This window comes from Anguilla anguilla, chromosome 12, assembly GCF_013347855.1.
Source record: "Anguilla anguilla isolate fAngAng1 chromosome 12, fAngAng1.pri, whole genome shotgun sequence".
In the NCBI taxonomy this organism is placed as follows: domain Eukaryota; kingdom Metazoa; phylum Chordata; class Actinopteri; order Anguilliformes; family Anguillidae; genus Anguilla; species Anguilla anguilla.
This window is the reverse complement of record NC_049212.1, coordinates 37,488,605-37,511,197: the sequence shown is the minus strand read 5'-3', so window position 1 is coordinate 37,511,197 and position 22,593 is coordinate 37,488,605. Positions and strand designations below refer to the sequence as shown.

The following is a 22,593-nucleotide window of genomic DNA, read 5'->3' as shown; positions in this document are numbered from 1 at the left end:
TTCAGTGCTTTTCAGCTGCCTAAAATACATGCCGTTTGAATGCACCCGTTGCTAGCTGCCTAGCTTTACTTTGCCTCTCGCCTTCACAATTAAGTCATAATTTTATACTGACAAATACATAATCTTTAAATTCCTCTTTTCATGACTGATGACACATTTGGGCAGTGTATTGTGTATGGTCTGTATTAAATGGTGTTCTCTTTCCTTGTCTTTCGGACGTAACTGTGCAGAGGGAAGAGTAGTGGTCTGATAAGAATACAGGCAGGAGAAAGAAAAGAGAGAGAGATGTACAGGGGTCCTCTGTGAGTCAGAACTCACTTCAGTGCTTTCAATTCTTTACTTTTTAAGCCAGTATTTTTTTTTTTTTTTTGTCTGTATCGATCATAATGTCGCATAAACTCATGTCTGAGATTGGCAGTCTATTGCCGGGTAATTCCGAAGCATTCTTGGAAAAGCACAAACGTTCTGGCTTTCTCCAGAGTTTCTATGTAAACTGTAGTGTATACTCTGGCATCCGCAAAACGTATGATGATATCATAGAAAGTACAAAAAGCTTATTGTACAGTATCTCCACATAGAATGCTTTAAGAGTTTCAAGTCTGCCGAATAGAGTGGCATTTAAATGCACAATAAGTTGACTTGAAGTTGGAGCCTTGTGGTTGATGAAATGTTTGAGTCAATGAAAATCTCTCAGGAGTGAGGAAGACCTAGTTTAGTTCTTGTTTGTCAGGTTAACAGTTAATGTCAGTCTTTCCTGTGATGAAGAACAGTGTACTAAGCTAGTTTTACACTGAGGAGCAGTCAGTTCATAGAGCATCCATTCTATGTATTTATTTTTTAAAAATAAAGATATTTTGTTTCCTCTCTTTGAGGAATTACAGTTAACAGGCACCATCTCTTCTGTGAAGAACTTACAGAATGATTTAGTGTGGAGGGTTTATGAAGCCGTTGCCTGGTGGTGAAAGACCGGTTCATTTTGGGGGGTTCCCTTCCTAGCTCCACAGTAAATGGACCCCGTCTCCACGTTGAGGGACAGTTCCTGTGTACTCTCCCTCGGTGCAGAGCGGTTTATGGAGCCGTGCGTTCCGTGAGTTACGGCACGGCTGGGTGCCGCTGGTCAGGGGCGAGTTTTTCGGGGCGAGGGTCCGCGGCGGGGGCCGGCGTTACGAGATGTTCCTTGAGCTCTTGCCCGGCCCTCGGTCCTCCGCCCTGGCGATTGGATGATTTACGGCCAATCGCTGCGGCTGAAGTGTTGCGGCTGTGATTTGTGGCTTCCCCAGGATGCCGGGTCGTCTCCCTCTGAGCAGAAGTACTTTGTCTCAGACAGGCCCGGCTGGGCTTTTCTCCTCTCCTCTTCTCTCCTCTCCTTTCCTCTCCCTTCCCCTCTCCTCTCCTTTCCTCTCCCTTCCCCTCTCCTCTCTTCCCCCTCCTCTCCTCCTCCTCCTCTCCTCTCCTCCCCTCTCCCTTCCTCTCTCCTCTCCTCTCCTCTCCCTTCCCCTCTCCTCTCTTCCCTCTCCTCTACTCTCCTCCTCTCCTCTCTTCTCCTCTCATCTCCTCCTCTTCCCCCCCCCCCCCCCAATGTGAGGCCAGCTTCCTGTCTCACAAGCTCTCTCCGAGGAGCTGCCACGCCCGGTGGAATCCGCGCTTTCGCAAACGAGCGGGTCACCGTGCGACCGGGCTCTGCCCCTCCGGTGTGGGTGTTTGCCAGTTTGAGTCCAGGAGTCCTCCGACTCGTATGATCTTGAGCTGTGGTGTGGATCTTCTTATCTGTTTCCTGTGGCAGGCCATCGCTCAGCAACCACTTAGAGAGGCAGGAAAACCTCACTCAGCTGGGCTACGCTGCGTGTGCTAACGCTGACAAACAGTTAGATGAAGATTAATGTGCACAAGTGAGAATTCTCCCGTTTCACAGTTCTTGAATGACTTCAGTCGTTGAGCAAGCATTAGTGCCATCAGCAGAGCTATATCAGTCAATTTACCTGGTGTAACTCTAGCTAGAGTTCAATGACCTTGCCTTAAAATATTGCCTAAATATTTGACTTTTTTTAATCTTTTAAAGGATGAATTCTGGTTCTAAATGAAGATGAGATGATAGTAGGACAGACAAAATGAAAGTCTCTTCCCTGGAGCCATAGGTTCATGGTTGGCCTGAGGAAGATGTCCAGGCACACCTGGGCTGATTACCTGTAAATCTCAGGTGTGTATGGCTGCAGGTGGGACTCTGGAGCCCTGAGAGCCTCCTGACTGTAAACCCTGACTGGAGCCCAAAAACAAAGGAGCAGCCCTCTCGAATTTCTCCCCGCACCCCTCTAGGAGATGTTGTCAGGGCCGGCCCATGGCATAAATGGTCTATGCGGTTGTTTAGGGCCACAACCGCTAGGGGGGGCCACACGACCACGGTGGGGGGGGGGGGGGGGGGGTGGCACACGATCCAATGTTTATCTACCGCTATTTTTGCAATTACGTTATTCATCCTCTATCGTGGAACTAGCGGTATAAATTTTAAACGGAATGGCAACTGAACATTTCATTACAATGTAACGTAAGAACGACTTTACTAAGAATCCAGCAGCACCCATTCCTCCCCCCCCTCCCCCCCCCCCCCCCCCCCCGATGTTGTGGTACCGTGTCGGACACTAGGTTCAGGTATAACCCCTTAACCAGCGGTCCAGAGATGATCTGTCTCACTGTCTGGCACAAGCTAGTGTCACAAACTCTATGGTTCACAGCTCTAAGATAGACACATGTCACTGTGAATGCCTTGTGGGCTTTGTGATTGTGTGGGCACTGGCCCGCATTGAAAGGAATCCAATAAATACAGAAAAAAACTGCAATAAGCACGCCACTTACTTTCTGACTTATCTTTTCCTGACAGCTTGGGGACAATATGGACCTGGACTGTTGAACAGTTTCCTCTAAAAAAAAATAATAAGAAAAAAAATCTGTGCTTTTTAAGCAGACTGAAAACACATTACATAATTTCACAATCAATAACGGGAGTCTGGATTTGGATGATAAATGATTTTTGCTGAAAACATTAATGACTCTGTGTTTTCCAATGCTATTCAAGTCTCTTCAGCCTCAAGTGGACAAAACATTCTCCTTAAAAAAAAAAAAAAAAAAAAACATCTGCGTTTGTCCCAAAAAAATCTCCAAAACGGTTTATCAGTACAGCCACAAGACAGCTTAGACAGCAAATAAAAACCATGGAAGTAGTTCTCCCTGAAAAAAGAAAGGACATTCTTTTGGCACTGTGGGCAGTGGTGCTGTTTTTGTCTTTGGGGTGGGGCGGAGGGGACGAGGGGACGAGGGGGGGGGGCAACTATTTTTTAGGAGAATGTTTTTGTTTTATGTCTTTTTTGTTTTGTCAGGGGGGGTGCAGTGTGAATAAAAGCCATTAAATAGCCTTAGTCAAGGAGAAAAAATGTGGGCGCTCTTACCCCCGTGAGCTCCACACCGCCTCCCCCCGCCCCCTCCCCCGCGTGGCCCCCTCACCCCTGCACCGTGTCGGCCCCGGGGCTTTGTGAGGGGTCCCCCCCCCCCCCCCAGGGCTGAAAGAGACGCTCAGCATGGAGCCTTCAGTGTTCCCCCATCTTTCTCCTACCCCAGAAACATTGCAAGAAAAGATGAAACGTCCACACAAGCTTGCTTTGAATATTAAAATAAAAAGATTGATCCGCAAGAAAGGGAAGGGGAGAGAAGAACAAGACTGGGGGGTGTGTGTGTGTGGGGGGGGGGGGGGGGGGGGGGGGGGTGTTTGGTCATGGTACAGAGATTGAAAGGGGAGTGGGCTCCCAAACTTGTGCATTGTATTTCGTGTTTATCACAGTTCTCATCGCTGCAAGGTTCCGTAGTACCGAGCGGACATTTTCTCCATCGTTTCTCTTGACGCGGATGTGGGGGCTCGGTTGAAGCTGTTGGATTGTGAAGGGCCTGGCCTCGCTGTTCTCGCACGGAGTTTGGGAATTTTGCAGAGACATGGGTTCAGTACTGCTGTGGCAGTCTGTCTGTCTTTTTTAAAAATTTGACAACAGGTATCCAGTAATCTCAAGCTAGCCAAAGCCAATTCTGGGAAAATTGGTTCTTGGGTGAATTTCGCTTGAGCTAGTTTATTTGGGTTTGTTTGTGGGAACACAGATAAAGGTGCTTTTTGGTGGAAGTCCACTGCGATAGATTCTGGAAAAAGTGTGGTGAAATGGACTGGACGAAATCTGCGTGAGGTAGTTTTGGGGGAGCGGCTCGGAGAAAGCGGATTTTGGGAAGCGCCTGGTTTCTGGGGGCGAAGGCCTGCTGAACGGGGCCAGGTGAAGACGGGGTTTGGGGGGCGGCGCTGGAGGAGGAGAAGGACGGGACGGCATGTGGCTGTGCGCTCTCCTGGCCGCCGTTCTGGCCGAGCTGGCCCTGTTGGGACTCCCGCAGGGGGGGTCCCACGAGGCGCCCCGCCACGGGGGGCTCGGCGGCTCCCCGGCTCACTGGTGCAGACGGCAGCGGGGGTCCGTCCTGCTGGGGCGACACCTCGCCCCCCTCCCTCTGCGACACTCCGGCAGCCGGGGACACAGGTGCAGCCCGATCTTCCAGAGTAAGTAAGGAGCACCGCACCGTAGCACCAGGTCACACGATTGGCTGCAAAGGCCGCAAAAATAACCATAGAATCTACCACTACACCAGACTTGCTCTGTAAGTAAAATAAATACAGATCTGTTGTCGGAGCTAAATCTTTCTGCTCTATTGTTTATTCACTGTCTGTAAGAGCATGTGAATCTTAAATATTGAGTAGTACGTATTACTCTATGGCCTTCCAGAACACTTTGTCTTACTGATTCACTCTCCAGAGCCTGTATTCATAAAGAGTGATTGATTGATTGGTTGATTGATTGATTGATTTTTAGCTCACATTGGATAATACTAGGTTGTAGATGGGGGGACAGCTGTTTCCACTTCCCATTACAAGTTGATAGGCAAAACTGGTCCTACTCTGAGATGTTTTACGAATGCAGACCATCGTAAAAAAAAACATAATGGAATCTTCAAATCTAATTCTCGAAATCATCAAACGCTACGCTCTGCTCCCAAAACGCACGCGTTGCTTTGTTCTTTCAGAGAATGCTACTAGCTCACTCGCGTTCTCTCACCCAGTCCTCTTTCAGCCTTCAAGAGGCTAATGCTAAACAGGACTCAGAGAGAGCGAGAGAGAGAGAGAGAGAGAGAGGGGGGAGAGAGAGAGAGAGAGAGAGAGAGAGAGAGAGAGACAGAGAGAGAGAGAAGAGAGAGAGAGAGAGAGCGAGAGAGAGAGAGAGAGAGAGAGAGGGGGGAGAGAGAGAGAGAGAGAGAGAGAGAGAGAGAGAGAGAGAGAGAGAGAGAGAGAGAGAGAGAGAGAAGAGAGAGAGAGAGAGAGGAGAGAGAGAGAGAGAGAGAGAGAGAGAGAGAGAGAGAGGGGGATTAAGAGTAAGTTCATTTCAAGTGTCCTTGAGCTATGCTCCCTGTGGATGGCGGGGGGATCTTTGTAATTTACAGCTCACACAGCCTGGCGCTCTTGTGCGAAGCCTAGACAGTCTAGTCCAGTTTGTTTTTTAATTTGGCATCCTTGCGATGGAAAGGGCCCCACCTGGAGAGGGCCGGCCGTAGTTTTGATGTTTTTGTGTGCGCTAAACTTGTCCGCAGTAAGTGCTTCATCCTGTTTTACTGGAGGGGCCTGTTTCTGTGGTGGTTTGAGTGCCTGCGATCTCCGTGGCCTTGTGTGAAGGACTGCTTTTGCATCCTCCCAGAGGGGTTTTTTTGGGGAAGTGGGTTGTGTGTTGGCAAACTCAATATCCTCACGTCGAACGGCTTATTTCTGTTTCATTGGAGAGGGTGGCGAGGGGTGGAAGGGGGGCGGGGGACGGGGGACGAGGGATGGGGGGGTTTAGGAGTTGTCTGGGAGTTGTTGTCCTTGCGCAGAGCTTTGTCGTCGTTGGTTTTATGTTCCCGCAAGGCGCCAGGGAGGCAGGTGATTTGGCCCGTCTGTTAAAAGCGCTCCGCTGTCTCCCTTCCCGGCTCAAATGTGTCATTTTCCCTGCATCAACGCCGGCCTGATCAAGGTCGCCCTTGGCGGAGAGGCGACAGTTGGTGAGTCACTGCAGTCAGACGGGTCTGTGATGTCACTCGGTGTGTGTACTGATGACACGAGCGAGTGGGAAGCAGCGCAGGCAAAGACAACTGTAAAGCTGCATAGCTTATTCATTCTATGGTATGACCTTATTCATGAGCTTATTCATTCTATGGTGTGACCGTTAAGACAGCTGTAAACGGTGAACTACAACCTGCATAGCTTAGTCATTCTATGGTACGACCATAGTGAATGCAGTGAACAGTGAACTGCAACCTGTGTAGCTCTTTCGTTCTATGGTATGACCGTAGTGAATTCAGCGAACGGTGAACTGCAACCTGTGTAGCTTATTCATTCTATGGTATGACCTTATTCATGAGCTTATTCATTCTATGGTATGACCTTATTCATGAGCTTATTCATTCTATGGTATGACCTTATTCATGAGCTTATTCATTCTATGGTATGACTGTGGTGAATGCAGTGAAGAGAGGGCACGGTCTGCTTGTTTACCGACGGTAGGGCTGCATCGTCGAACCCGTTCGCTAACCTCGCCCGTATTTTCAGGACCGATTTTCGTGCATGAATTTGTAGTCCAGACTAATACATAACGCAGCTCGCTGAAATGTGTAAATGATAACGTGGCCCTTGATGTAAGACGTGATGAAGTGTCGCCTTTTAAACTCAAGTGGCTTCCCAGGATTCCTAGACGTCTCCAAGATCACCATGCTTAAGTGAGGGTCAATGTAAAGGTCAAGCGAGGTCAATGTAAAGGTCAAGTGAGGTCAATGTAAAGGTCAGGAGTCAAGGCCGAGGTCACAAACGTGTCGGTATTGATTTTTCCCCCGAGTTCTACTCGATGTGGTCTGGCCTTCCAGTGTAGCACAACTGTCACATCTCCACAAACCGCAGACACATTCGTCTGGCCTGCTGGGAAATTGAGTTTTTTTCTTCTTTTTAAAAATGTGTTGAAATTAAGACAAACAGCAATATAGAAAAGATTGGGTGTGAGTGTAAGGCAAAACACAGTCCACATACTGTACTGTAGTCTTTTTTTTTTGTTTAGTTTTTTTTTTTTTTTTTTTTTTACAAATAAAGCACTCAGACATTTGGCGTTGGTGCGTACATCTAGGAAAAATCCATAGATGGATTTTTGCAGAGGATATCATTCTTTATTGCCTTTTTCCCCCCACTTTGTGAGAAGAAGACTTCATTTTCGTCGCGAGCTTCGCATGAAGTGTGTGTGTGGAGCCTTTATGGAGTGCTGTGCACTCTTTATAAAGCGTATGTCATTACGGTTTCATTTTTGCGCTGTTTCTTCTTGTTGCTTTGGGCTATGAGGTGAAGGGAAGAATGCACAGAGGGAAGAGTGTTTGAGGCATGAGGAAATGAACTAGAGGGCTTGTGGTCGGGTACACAGCTCTCTGAGTTTATAAGTTAAGTTGTGCCTTTGTGTAATGAGTAGGTCTGTGAGATTCTGACTTGGTTTGGTGAGGTTTTAAGTGCGTGCCTTCTCGATGCGAATCCCCAGTCTGGTTTTTCAGGATTGCGACTGGAGTCTTCTGCTGCAAAGCTGTGTGCTGCAAAGAGTAAAAGCCTGTTTCAGCTTAGCTGGGTTCAGTGTGACACAGTATGGCTCAGGTGCTGATGCAGGAGAGTGTGTTTCGGTAGAACGTGTGCAGGTAAAATCACGACTTGTTAGTGTTGCTGAGAAATTAGAGCAGGTATGACATAGAATTTACATCCATTTATACAGCTGGATACATACTGAAGCGATGCATGTTAAGTACCTTGCTCAAGGGTACAATGGCAGTGCCCTATCCTGGAATCAAACCTGCAACCTTTTGGTTAGAAGCCCAGTTCCTTACTCATTATACTACACTGCCGGCACATTATTCTACACTATGCTAGGTTTTTTTCAGACCTAACCAAAGGCTTTACTAAGCCAAGTTTTACCCGCCCCCCCTGCCCCCCCATCCATAGCTGAGGCAGTGCTGGGGGGTCTCATCTCTCAGCGTCTGCTCCCTCACCTCCCAGTTTCCTCGATCTGACGAGGTGGAGCCCTTTCCCAAAAAGAGCGATGTATTCAGGCTGCCCTCTGTCTTCGCTGCTGGTCAGGGGGTCGTTGACTTGACGCTCAGCTCAGATGACCTCACGGCCGAACGCGTTTGAGTAAATTTGGCGAAGTGTGACCAATGTCTGCCCCGTACAGTAGCAGAGGGCGAGCAGCGGTGCTACAGGTTGCCCCCCATCCGTCAGGAAACGAGGGGCCGTGGTTTCACACACCTCATTTCGAAAATAGAATCAGACCTTGCGAAACGAAAACGGGTCTGTGAATGATATTATCTGGTCTTTTCTTCGGGGGGGGGGGGGGGGGAATCAGACAAGCACAATGGCACCATTATCAGGATTGATGAGCAAGTCTAGGGTGGGAGTCCATTAGGGGACACGGAGGCGGGGAAGAGTTCAGGAGACGGGAGGAGCTACAGCCTGACGGATCTCTTTAGTCTGACCTGAGTGACATCACCATGACCGGAACCGTTCAGCCACACGAACATGTGTATAATAACACAGAACAGGGTCATTAATAGGCCCTCGCTCCAGGGGACAGAGAATGTGTGTGTGTGTGTGTGTGTGTGTGTGCGTGAGAGACAGAGAGAGAGAGGGGGGAGAGAGAGGAGAGAGAGCAAGAGAGAGATGGAGATTGATAGAGAGAAAGAGGAAGCCAGAGAGAGACAGAGAGAGACAGACAGACAGAGAGTGAGAGAGAGAAATGGAGAGCGTTACAGAGAAAGAGGGAGGGGAGGGTTGAGAAAGGGAATACAGAAAGGTAGACAGAATAGGAGGGGTGAAAGAGAAGAGAGATAGCTACAAGGATTCAAAGGCATATGGGTAAAATAAAGGGTATGAGCACATATGAGGGGACTCGGAGAAGGGAAAACTCGAATATTGGGGGTGGGGGGAGGGGGGGGTGATGAGGAGCATGCATGTGGGCGGGGGGGGGGGGGGGTGGAGGGTGATGAGGGGCATGGATGTGGGCAGACCAGACCGATCCTCAGGCATCCAGTACATGATTAAATTGGCCCGTCTGCTAGTCCATAGTTTCAGTCTGGATGTTTCATAACTGGTGGAAGTTTCTTTACTCAAGAACAGCGCATAGCAGATCGTAAAAAGTATGACTCTTGGCATTGTTTTCTTTAGCAAAGTGATTTAGCAGAAAACATACCAGAGCATTACAAATGAATCTATAAAAGTAAAAGAATGGGTTTTGGATTTTCCCCACTGACATCCTGCACAATAACAAAACAACACTCAATTTGTGTTTAAACCCTGGAAACAAAAAAATAATAAAAATAAAATAAACATGTCGGACATGTAAAAAACAGTCACGTTGATCAATGGACATGCAATTGTATTGCAAATTGAACCTTCATATCTATTATACCTGACAGAAATATAGGCAGTTTACCTTAGTAATGTATGGAGATAAAACAATCCAACTACAGTAACATGCTGTCACACAGGACTATCTGACTGCTGTGTTTTTGAAGTGCCCGAGAGCAATCTATTTAAGATATAATCCACGATTTCAACTGGAGGAAATTAAGAGTTGAATTGTTCAAAATGTGGGACATATGAGAAGTGCATCCTGAGATTCATTCACTGTGTGGTCTCTGAAAATGCTGCAGTGAAACCCCAGGGGCCCTGTTTCTTTCTGAAGAGAGAGAGAGAGAAAAAAGAAAAAGAAAAAAGGTAGCCCCAGGTAGCCTACTTAGCCTACGACCAAAAAAACTTAGGCCTACTTTAATGCCCTATTTATTGGCTGTTATTATTATTATTATTTTGAAAGACTGAATTGGTGGAAATTATTAGCCTACAATAATAGTATTTGCATTTTTCCTGCAATATGTCGCCGTGGTCAGGCCCGTTGAACCGTAAGAAAGCTGGCGTGGATTACCGTGCTTAACATTCTTATGAAGCTTTATATATTTTTTTCCAAACGCCATATAAAAGCGTTATGCATTCTCACGTGACCAGAGCAAGAGCAGCCCCTCTGGAGCCATTGATAGAGACGTGATTATTACCGCTCTGAGAAGCTGGCAGTTTGAATGCCTGGACCATAGACCGTATAAAAATAGGCCTGGACGCGTAATAGAAGGTACGATCGTAAATTAAGAGGGGTCTTTGAAGAAAAGATACCACGGCGAAGAAAAGATACCACGGCGAACAGAACAAATAAAAAAATGACGAGTTTAGCAACACAATTTCCTACAATGCACAATACGTTGTTCAGTATGAAAGGATTTTTTTTCCTTTTAATGATATATATTTTTAAACCGGACACCTAATATATTTTTTATTTCAACTGTGCAAACTGAACCACAAGCAAACTCGGGGTCTCCCTTTGTTCTATTTGTGAATCGCCGTGAAACACCAGAGGGCGCTCTTGCGTTAGTAATGAACCTCTGTTCTCACAGCAAGTCTTAAACCGTGGCAAAAATGAGCCCATTCAATCCGTATGCCTACTGCTTTCACGATACGTATATAATGTAACATTGGATTGTCCCTTTTGCTTATTCATATGTACTCAGTCACCTGTCATAGGAACTAAAGCCAAATAAATAAATAAATAAAAGTAGTTTCGCTTTCCAATATTTTTGTTACATTAGGTAGATTAGTCTTACGGGCTTTCATCACTGTTAAGTTTTTTTTTTTTTTTTAAATAATAAAACATTTATACATATGAGTTTTCCTTGGAAAATGTACACTTAAGCATAAACGTAGCCTATTGCCCTACCGCAGTTTATGACCAAGGCGACGGTATAATCGCGGTGCCTGCTGCAGTCTTTCTCTGTGAAGTGGTTTCGCTTTTCGTGCACGTACCCCATATATGGAGCCCAAATACTACACATGTCAAAACAAATTAAAAGCCGTTCTTTACCAAGTGTTAACATGGATCATCTGAACGAGAGGTCATTGGAACAAGTGCTGAAATGTCGAGGACAGTTGTCCAAATGCCTGATATTTGATTTTGGAAGTAATTTTGTCGCATTATGTCTCACATTCTATACCACGAGTAGCTCCAAACAGTGCGCTATTAGCCTGGGTAATATGGGTGACGTTACGCTCTGGACACCCATAGACATTTGTGGAAGATACCCAGTGAAAATGCGCGTACGGGACGCTGCCATCGACACATTCGTGTGAAACACTAGAGCAGCATTGGAACTTTATACTTGCCCCGGTTAAACAGATCTTTTACTTTGTAACGTAGATTAAAATCTTTGATCACGAGGAGGGGGAAAACCCAGTTCTCGGCTAATCGCCTCTAAAGTGAATTTTAATTGACTGATTAAGATTGTATCTTGGCTAAGCAGAGTGCGCGTGGGATTTAAAGGGCGCACAGCGCTCTGTGCGGCTAGCCTACTTCAACGTCTCACAATTATATTTGTACCGGAAAGCTGGCACGTAGCCCAAGCTGCTTCCTTGATTTGTACAGAGAAATATCTTACAAATTGTCCTGTCCTTTGGGATGGTTTCAGTGCACACGGTTGGTGCATTTATCTTGCCAAAGAGGGTAAATTTACCATTTACCATTTACCATTTACCAAAGAGGGTGACTGCGCAATTTTATTCGCTATACCAGGCCTTTAACACGCACGTTATATGCGACATAAAATCATATTCATTGCCACAGTGAAACGCGTTGGTGGCAAAATAATAAAAAAGTGAAAAGTAGACTATACAAATATGTTGTTATAGGTTAAGTGAGCCTAATTGAGTGTAAAATTACTTTTAATATAACATATGGCTATTTGTTATAACAAACGTGTAACAGTATAGGCGTACTCGAGCGAATTTTATAAAATCTGGTGTAGCTGGAATATTTATATATATATATATATATATATATATATATATATATTTGTTTACTGGAAATGTAGTTTTTATTAGCTGCTGCATATTCTGCTGAAGGTATTTTTGGAGGAGTTTTACATTTCTGATCATTTCGTGTAGTTGTAGCAAGATTCTGCCCTCCAACACGGACTCTTATCACTACCCGAAAACGCAAAATATTTCGGTTCACAACCCGTTGTGCGTAAAAAAAAAACACACATAGATTGCCCGTGGGAAGTGTGAACGGGGAGGTGAGTCGAAGAACGCAGTTTTTAAGAGGTTAAATCGGCTCTGGAAAACCCATTGTCTGACTACTGAGAGGGGGGAGCGGCGCATACCATTCAACAAGCCATTCAGCTTCACTGTATGGGGATCCGTTGTTTCCAATCCCCCCTACCCGAGGTGAAGGGGTCCGGTTGAGCACATTTAGGGGATTCAAAATCTAAATTCGATATTGTGGGATAAATACTGAATAGACCTGTTTTGTTTTTTGTTTTCGTTTTTTGTCCTTAGTTTTGTCCCGCTCCTACCCTGGATTAAAGAGTGGGAGTGATCCAGGGGAGCGATGCTTGTAGTTTGCCGTCTCCGCGTTTATATTCTTGACCTGGGCAAAGAAACCCCGAAAAGTTAAAAGAGATCACACGGCGCGAGACAGAAAGTCATACAAAAAATGATGTGAGCGCCAGAGCTCTGACGCGTTGCTATTACTGGATTTTTTCTTCTTCTGCGTCTTATTTCAAAAATACCCATTTTCACAGGCTTCAGAACCACCCGCGCGGAGACTTTGGAGGACTTTTCCCCCCGTTCTAAATCGATGTGATTTGTATGGGATCGTAGGCATGCGTGCCCGTCCGATGTGAGCTCGCCGCGCGGAGACGGCATGGCAAAGAAGAATTAGTTCAAAAAAGCTGTTATATCCGAAGAACACACAACTTCTTAAAAGAGCTACACTTGCATGGTTGTTTATTTTATTTTTTTAAAGAAACAAACACAAACGGAATACAAAACAAACAATTTACTGTCAATCGCGGCTCTGTTTCCAATTCGAAAAGTTTCTTTCCGTCCACGACTAGGCGACTATTGCCGTTGCGAGTACATTTAAGGAAATTTGCAGAGCTAATAGTTTATAAAATTGAATTCTTTCATATTTTAACTGGACATACCAACAGTCAATGCGCAAGACAGAAATCAGGATTTGAAGTTCGACACCAGTGTTATAATTCGACATCAGGATTATGAAGGACAGACCATCAATATTATTGCACTAATAATTTGGATTATACAAGTCGCGAGAAACCTTGGAATGATGACTGCCAATTCCATGGGATTCTTGCTTTTTGTTGGATTTCTTCACGTTTGCTCAGGTAAGCATTCCAAGAGCCTTTGTTATAGCTAATACATATTATGTACTCTTCCTTTTGATAGTTCTTTTGAATCGGCAATTGCAGTTAAATATGTTGCTACCCGCATAGTATTCAAAAATGACATTTTACAGTCGTTCTATATCTTGCTACTCTGTTCTAGCAAGCGACCAAATTCCAGCTAAGCGTTGTAATTAATGGGACACATACATTTGTCAAGTAGCCTGCACGCAGCTAATGTTAACATGAAAATATCGTGTAACTGAGATTAAATCTGGGAAGGTGCTTCATTTTAATTAGCAGGCAATCGTTGATAAATAAAAGACTAAAAGTTTTCCTCGATTGACTCTGCTCCGGATAAAAAAGAACGCCGCGGCGAAATTAATCTTATGGGTTTAATTCAATTTTAGCTGATGCATTATTCTAGTGCAGTGAGTAATTGAGCCGGGTAATACGGAGCTGGTCTTTCCAGTGGTATCAAGTGATTTCGAGAAGAACCAGCCTTGGTTTGAAATGGATCTAATTTCACCACTTTAACTACAAATATAGATTAATTCGCAACGTCTTTGTTTTCCCTGTAGTGATGTGTGCGCTGTTTGTGTATCTGAAGGCGATAGCAGCTGTTTCCTTGCTTACCACGGAGATGTACGTGCAAACCATGCGCTGGTGCATTCTTTACATATGGTTGTTTGTTTTAATTTTTTTTTTTTTCACCTTGTTACTTTAGCTATTTTGAGTAGACTAAACTTTTCACGATAAGATGTAATCGTTGAAGGACCCAACGTCAGTAAGAATGCATATGATGCAAGGCTTTCTTTTGCGGAAACTGAAAGTTGCAGCAAAGAACTAAATACTTTTTTCTAGTTGTTGAACTCTCGAGTGTCCGCAGCTGTCATTTCAAAAACAAATTTTCCTTACACATCGAAAGCAGGTTTTAGCCGTTATAGGTGTATGTGTCCGTATTTAGTTGTACTTCTGTTCACCAAAATCAAAATGAGCGTATATACGTTCTTAATAAATACATAAATGAGGTGGTAGCATAACATTGCTGTATTAAGTTATTCTATTATAATTCATGTTCGCTCTTATGTTTGCACAGTTCATTTGAATGGCCCCTCAAATCTTTTGCAAGGCCTTTGAAACAAACTTTTAGAGTTGCATGTGCTTCTGTTCGGGGTGATGTTAGAGATGGTGGAATTGGGATAGCGGAGAGAACCTTACTAATTGCTTACTGTGGGAGTAAAACTGAGTGATGAGAATATAGTTTAAAACTTTATCTTTTAAAATAGTAATGATAGATGATAGAGAAAAAATCTGACATTGCGCACAGCTGTAGACATTTCATAAAAGGGGTGGTAGTGTCGTTTTGTGTGGGGTAGGCTACGTGTCCACTTGGTTTGAATCTACTCACGTTTTCCTCGCGTCCTGTTATTACGATTCATCAAGGAGGCCGGTTGACTCTTAAATTAAAGAGCTTTGATCGCGCGCTGCGTTTTATTTCCACTTGCCTACACGGAAATGGCATTGCCTCACCGTTAGCCAAGAGGCATAAATTGTGTGCATGCATAACCTCTCCAAGTTGTCATTGACTAATACCTAAAATTTGAAAAAAGAAAAGAAAAGGAAAAACGAGAAAGGAAAAAAAAAAAAAAAAAAAAAAAAAGAGATGAGGTCAGGACCAGGGGGGGAAATAACAAAAAAAAAAAAAAAAAGGCTTAAGTAAGGGGTAAAGAAGAGCTGTGTAATATTGCTGGAGTGGATCTTTGGGGAATGGTGGGATGGAAGGTCTCATCGCTCAAACGGACAGGGGGGGGGGGGAGCGGGAGGACCCTGTGTCTCGGCACCGGTCCTTCCCTGGCTGTCCCGAGGCAGGTCCTGATAAAGGACAGGCACCGCGGAGCGCTGTCCTATCTCCGAAAAACAGGTGGGTAGCGTTCACGCCAGTGAAACCCTGGGGAGGGGGGGTTCGAGAGCTGCCGCGGACAGGGAGGGAGGTTGTACAGGGGGGGGGGGGGGGGGGGGGGGAAGGAGGGGGTGCGGATGACAAAATGGGATCGTACCCGTCGCTGCTTTGGGATCCAGGTGGGCCCACAACCCCCCCCCCCCCCCCTCCCCCGATAATTAGCGAAAGTATCTAATGGGGGATTTTCAGATTAATACTGTTGTCTGGTTTTACCCACACCCTAAGGGGCTTTGCGTGTACACCTTAAAGGGCTTCAGCGTGTACACAGTTGATACCGGATTAGTGTTTTCGGGGGAGTTCACGGACGGCTCACGGTGGGGCTGGGATAAGGGAGAAGAGGGATTTGGAGTCTGAGAGCAGCTCCCAGAGCTGAGATGTGGGTCCCCGGGAGGAGGTGTCACGGCGAGTAACGAATGGAAGGAAGTAGAGAGATCGCACCGGAAAGATAGGAGGATTAATGGTCATTAGCTGGCGTTTGCGGTTTGGTGGGGCGCGGTGGGGCGGTCGGTGTTTGTTGCATAGTCAGGTCCTTATCGCGAGGCTAGATTACAGGACAACTGGAGGTCTGTGGGTAATGGGGTCTGTGACAGCTGTGAGGCTCCGCCTACCTTTTGCAGAGCTGGCGCTGCTAATCCACAGATTGCTGTCCGGTGCGTCATGTGATTGATAATATATTTGCCTGCTTATAACCCTCTACTTTTCCCCAGGGTGGTGTTTTGAAATTTGCGCAAAAGCTGTTTAAAGTTCTCGGCTGTCCTTTTATCAGGATCGTGACTCACAGACCGAGGAGCGTCTCTTCCTGCTTCGGTGCAGGCAGCTGTCTGAGCCGGTGCTTACACAGTCGCCGTAAAGCTGTTTAAATCCCGTCTGTGTGGCATCCAGCACGGTCTCTCCATAACCTGCAGGCGCCTTTCCTGATTGGGTTTCACCGAAGGGCTTGTAAAACAACAGATTTCAGTAATAAAGAAATACAGGGCAGCGGGAAAAAAATCACAGAGAACAGACTTCTCTCGAAAAGGGGTTAGTCCCTCTCAAACTTCACATCCTTTATGCGTAAAATAAGACAGACCATAAACACTAACAGTTAACATTCCTTGTGATAGCGTTTCTCACCTATTTGTATACTTATGTAAAATGGTGCCCTAAAACACTGGTTGTATGCAGTAAAACTGAAAGAGGGAACTGTAGTTTTGGGGCTTGGGGGGGGTGGGTTTTGGGGCTGGGGGGGTGGCTTTTGGGGGCTGGTGGGGGTGGGTTTTGGGGCTTAGGGAGGTGGGTTTTGGGGGCTGGGGGGGTTTTGCATAGCCCCGGTCGCTATTCGGTTACCGACGGGCGATGGAAAACAAGCCCGTAAATCGCGGCCGTAAAACAGGGACGTGTGAAAGCGATATGGGGGGGTGCTGAAAAGGCCCTGGGGGGCTCTGTGGTCTCATTGACCCGGCGGAGGAGCCCCCAAGGGGAGGGGGGGGTGCGTGACGGGTCGGCCCGGCGGAAAACGCCGCCGTTACCGAGGAGATGGTGGGCGAGCGGGCGGGGTGGGCACAGGGGAGGGGGGGGGGGGGGGGGGGATGGAAGACACCTGGCTGGGACACTTGTACGAGGGGCTTCAGAGTTCAGGTTTCGGGGTGCTGGGCCGACAGCTGGACGTCCCGAGTCTGTCCCGGACTGGTGGGATTTGGGAGGGGGGGGTGGGGGCGGAGGGGGTGCTGCAAGGGCCTCCCGGGCTTGGTGTCTGAGTGGGAGAGGACAGATAAATCAGTCGAGAGAGAGAGAGAAGTGAATGCGGGGGGGGGGGGGGAGGAGTGCAGGGTTCGGGGGCAAGGGGGGGTGAGTTAAAGCAGATGAAGTGGTTAAGCTTTCTTAAGTTCACTGCTATACCGGCTGGGTTCAAGGTTTCCTTCAGCAAACTGATGTCTAATCTGCAGTGAGATCACAGTGCAGATGACTTGGTCAAGTTCAGAAAATCTCCTTTTCTTTCTTCTCCTGTTTGCTTGGCCCCGCATGGATTATTTCCCGCACCGGGTGACCTTGTTTAATGCTTCGGCCTGCTTGGCCGGTCAGCGAGCTGTGGCAGCCAGGTGGGAGGCGGGCGGGCGGGTGGGGGGGCGGGGGGCGGACTCTAGTTTTGCGCCCCCCGTCCCTGGAGGACCCCCCGGTCCCCCCTGCTGACTGAGCCGATTGTTAATGAGGTAACGGGATCGCCCCAGTCATTCAGACGGGGGGGACGCTGATCCATTCTGAAGACATTCCGGTCATGCCGGTGTCCGTTGACTGCCATTGTCCCCCGAGCTCCTGTCTGTGGGCGCTCTTTGTGCCGTCGGACAGATATTACTGTGAGAATCTGTTGGCTGATAGATAAATGCCCCTCGCCGTGTTTCTCGCTCTTGTGTTGGGTGGGGGGGGTGGGTGGGGGGGGGGGGGGGGGGTTCACTGCAGGAGAGATGGTCTTTGCTTTGCTATACTTCGCAGAATAAATTGCTCACAAACATTGGCTACATACACACCTTTGTTTCACAACGTGTTGGAATCTGGAAGATGTCACAAGTCTGCTGTGATTTTTGTAAGACGACATATTTGCATAAAACTTCAATTGTCTTATTATAGACCACTAAAAAGCAAAATTTCTTTTTTTTTTTTTTTTTTTTTAAGATGAGTTTTGCCTACTAACTTAAATTTTGGTATGCAAATGCGAATCCCCGTTATGTGGGCTGAGGGTAGGTTTTATGGAACTGATTTTCCGCTGCGTTTTCAGACCGTTTCGCTCTGAGAAACTTTGAGCGAAAGTCTTTCTGAATCTCTCCCGTCTGCTTCCCCCGTCGGAGCTGAAGAGGGGCAGGGAACTGGACTGTTAAATTAGCTCCTTTTTTAATAGGCCACGCAGTCATGCAGGGGTTATGTGATAAAGCCCAAATCTGCGGCCGAGAGGACAGGATTACTGGGTGCTGTGAGAACTGCCGTGGTTGTGTGTCTGTCTGCCTGTCTGTGTGTGTGTGTGCGTGTGTGTGTGTGCGCGTGCCTTTGTGTGTGTGGGAGTGTGTGTGTGCATGTGTGCATGTGCGTGTATGTGTGTGTGTGTGTGTGTGCACGTGCTTTTGTGTGTGTGTGAGTGTGGGAGTGTGTGTGTGCATGTGTGCATGTGCGTGTGTGTGTGTGTGTACATATGTGTGCATGTGTGCGTGTGTGTGTGTGTGTGTGTGTGTGCGTTCTGCCCTCAGTAGGGTTATGCCCCATTCCTGGAAGTGTTTTGCTCTGGCTAAATGCAGCATTCATCGATTAATCCGTTTTGTCTCTCGTGACAAAGACGTCTTGTGTGAGGCGCCCATTCTTTTTCTCTGTGTGTTTCATTGCTCAACCATACAGTGTTTGTGTTTTGATATATTCTTTGTTTCTGGTCCCTATGTGTTGTACAATGGGGTGGAGCTGCCCGCTGTTTTTTTTTTTCCTGTTGTGCGCTTGTCCATTTGCTCTCTTCCGTCTCCCTCCTCCTCTCGCCCTCCCTTTCACCGCTGTCTTTTGTGAGCCCAGGTGTGTCGGGGTGGTGCGGGTTTCCAGGTCAGTCGGTCCAGTCACAACGCAGCGGTCCTTCGCTAACCCAGAGCGGGCGAAACGGGCGAAACGCTGAGCGCTGCGTCGCTACGGAGCCCCACCGCACGCTGGAATCTCCTGCCGTACGGACGTGGAATATATTGGGAATATATGGTGATATTTGCCTTATGATGTGAAGTGTAGCAATGGCTTGATGATATATTCCAGTATATTTCACACACTCTTATGTTGTGAAGAGTAGCAATGGCTTGATGATATGTTCTAGTATATTCTACACTCTCTTATGTTGTGAATTGTAGCAATGGCCTGATAATATATTCCAATATATTCTCCACTCTTATGGTGTGAAGTGTACCAATGGCTTGATAAAATATTCCAGTATATTCCACACACTCTTATGCTGTGAAGGGTACCAATGGCTGGATAATATATTCCAGTATGTTCCTACACTCTCATAGCTTTGTCGACCAGCGCAGTACGTTTCTGCTGCTTGATCACGATTGGTCTGTGCGTTTAGACAAGCCGGGCTCAATGAGGAGATGACAGAAGAGGGTAATTATATAGCTATGGGTGCTGTAGAGAGAGGGCTTCATCTCTTGTTGATGGACGAAGCAAATTATCTATCCTCATTAACCTTGTGGATGTTTCATCTTTTGCATTTTTATATGTTCATATTGTCATTATTACTATTATTATATTCTTAATGAACAGAATACCAACAAAGTGGCATGCATTTGCTAAAGGTCCATGCGTATTCTAACAAAGGAGGAATCTGCACTGAAATGTGCATGTGCATTAGGCAACACAGAGAAAATGGATCCAGGTGTGTTTTGAAAGATACCAGGTTAATGGCCTACAGTCTGTGTGTAATGGCTAGGCTATATTATAATTACCTGAAAGACTATAAAGTAATCCCTGGGCAAGTGAAAGCTTGGGGGAAAAAGAAAAAAAACAATGCATACCAAAGGCTAAGCCTGGTGGTTAACATGTGGTAAGGGTTCAGGCCTGTCTCTGGTGTCTTCATGCCCAAAAGCGTTCGGGGCTGGACTAGCAAACAGAGTCCTGCGACGCAACAGGCCATGAATGGGTGCCTTGTGTGAGAATCCTGTGGAAGGAGGAGGTGAATCTTCATCTTCTATTTGCATACTGTAAGTGCCGGGGTTTTTTCTTTCTTTCTTTCTTTTTTTTGCACGAACAAGCAGCAAAACCGTAAACTGGGCTCGCGAACGAACTGAATCTCTTGCCCTCCCTGAAACGGGTCCCCGTAATTATGAGTTATGAATAATGATAGCTTTGCTTCCCAGCCTGTTCGCTCCGCTCCGCTACGGCAGACGCAGCTGCGGTCCTGTTAGAGCGATGGCAGCAGCAGATATGTTCAGTTTAACGTCCGATGCTGATATGCAGTGCAGATGGGTATCGGGGATCAGATATTAGACTGAACGTGAGGGAGCCGGTTACTCTATTGGCCTGCAGCGAGGCATGGCGTGTGCTAGCGGTGCTGGAGACGGATGCGAACGCGTTTCATCATTTCCTGCTTGTTTGGGCGGTTCTCGGGACGGAGCTCGAACCTGCGTGCCCCAGAGCAGGTTTCTGAGGCGTTAAACGGGTCGTTAGATAAAACGCGGAAGGAGCGCCCCTCGCAGGCGTCGTTGGGCGAGGAAACGGCGTAGAGCTTTAACGAGCGCCCGTGGGGCCAAAGGTCAGGGGTCACAGTTCAAGCGTCGGATCGAGGCTGGTTCTGCCTCGGGGTCTGGTATTGGCACCTCAGCCCCGATCTGGCCTTCAAACCTGGGGGCTTCTTTCGGTTAAATGTGGAGGGTGGGGAGTGCACACACACAGGCACACACACGTACACACACACACACACGTACACACACACACACACACACGTGCACGCACAGTCACACACATGTACACACGTACACAGCACACGCTCATGCAAATGCATGCACATGCACACACAGATACACACACTTAACCACGCACACACACACACACACACACACACGTACACACGCATATGCTCATGCATGCACACGCACGCTCACACACACACACACACACACACACACTCACGCACAGCCTGGGTCTCATCTACTGTCTTGGGAATGTGTTTCAGAGCAGAAACTTGACTGCTCCGGAACTGAAGTTTAGTGGTAACAAGATTTCGGTTAATGAGAGTTGGCTTGCTTTCGATTTCTTATTTTTATCAATGCTTTATTCTCTTATTGTGTGTTATGGTTGGAACTGTCTGTTCTGGAGCTGAGAAGACACAGTTGGTTTTCGGGGTAACTGGCATTGTAAGTAAACCGTAGTCCAAGTTTTTTTTGGCTCATGAATATTTATGTCGTTAAGAGGAATCAAGTGCCTGTTTGCTTAGTGTTTCGGGCAAACCCTCACACTTCCAGAGGAAAACGTTTGAACAAAGAGCGCGTTTGTTGAGTAGCTGTGCAGTTCGGTTATTTATTTATTTTTTTTGGTCCCAAGAGGGTCTAGACAAGCAGAGCCTGTTGGAACAGCTCCGAGTTTGGGTGATAAGTGTCTGCCCAAAAATCACAGTGTCCGTTATGACAGAAATAATTATGATTGCTGTAAGAAAAAAAAAAAAGATCGTTAGAAAGTGAAAGGCGGTGACGGAGGTGAGCTGGCGCTCAGGGCATTGTCAGCGATAGGCTGGATTAGTGACCTAATTGGATTTGCTTCTGAAAACAAAGGGCCACTTTATCCTCCTGCTGCTAATGGTGTCTGCAGTTAGATGGGATGTCACGTGAATGCAAGTGGTGAAACAATATGACACTGTGTGTGTGTGTGTGCGCGCGTGGGTGTGTGTGTGTGCATGTGTGTGCGTGGGTGGGTGTGTGTGTGTCTGTGTCTGTGTGTGTGCGTGGGTGTGTGCGTGCATGTGTGTGCGTGGGTGGGTGTGTGTGTGTATGTGTCCTGTTGCTGTCTACGACTCATATCCATAAGAGTATTTCCTGAGAATGCTCACCAGCTCTGACTGGCACTGTAAAAGCTGTGCCTGTAAAGAGATGTGATGAGAGGTTTCTAACCATTATGGCACTTCTGCTGTGGCATTTTTGTGGGAGACAAGAGGGACCTAGCCCGTAATGTGCGTCCCCACCCTGTTAAATCAACTGGAATTTTTACCGCTGTCTATGGGGCAAATTCTCTGTGCCTTGCAGTTTGTGAATTTAAAGACCTGGAACAGGCATCCAAAATCTTATTTTCTTCTGATATTGTGTGTAAAATATAAAAGCACGAGCAACTGATTTGGTGTTACGGTGGTCCATGTTCTAAGTTTGCTGCTGCTGAGTAGATTTTTGTTGAGCTAATATACAAATGCAGTGTGCAGAACTGTGTGTGCTTTTTAAGCAGTTAGCTCATGAGGGCCTGGCCTTTATTGTGCCTGATGAGATTGTTTAAAAAGAGGAGATCTTATTTTTTTGTGTGCCTGTGGGCTAGCGCAGTTCTGCTCGGTCCTGTTACAGGCCTGTTCAGGCTTACATTAGATTACGTTAAATTACAGGCCTTTAGCAGGCATTTTCTCCAGAGCGCCTTACACAACGTTACATAGCATTTACATTTAACCTATTCGTACAGCTGGATATATACCGAAGCAATGCAGGTTAAGCACCTCGCTGAAGGGCACAACGGCAGTGTCCTACCAGAGGAATCGAACCTGCGACCTTCCGGTTACAAGCCCAGTTCCTTACCGCCCCACTTTTAAGTGCACCATCCCG

At 46.7% G+C, this 22,593-nt stretch overlaps 1 protein-coding gene across 1 annotated transcript in view; it reads right to left on the bottom strand.

The window, feature by feature from the left end:
• LOC118209168 (proline-rich proteoglycan 2-like) overlaps positions 1 to 22,593 on the bottom strand; it is a 71,143-nt gene that overhangs the window by 22,150 nt on the left and 26,400 nt on the right. Inside the window, exon 2 of the mRNA XM_035384329.1 lies at positions 4,267 to 4,530. Coding sequence (XP_035240220.1) covers positions 4,267 to 4,530 — 264 coding nt within the window. The remainder of the gene's footprint in view (positions 1 to 4,266; positions 4,531 to 22,593) is intronic.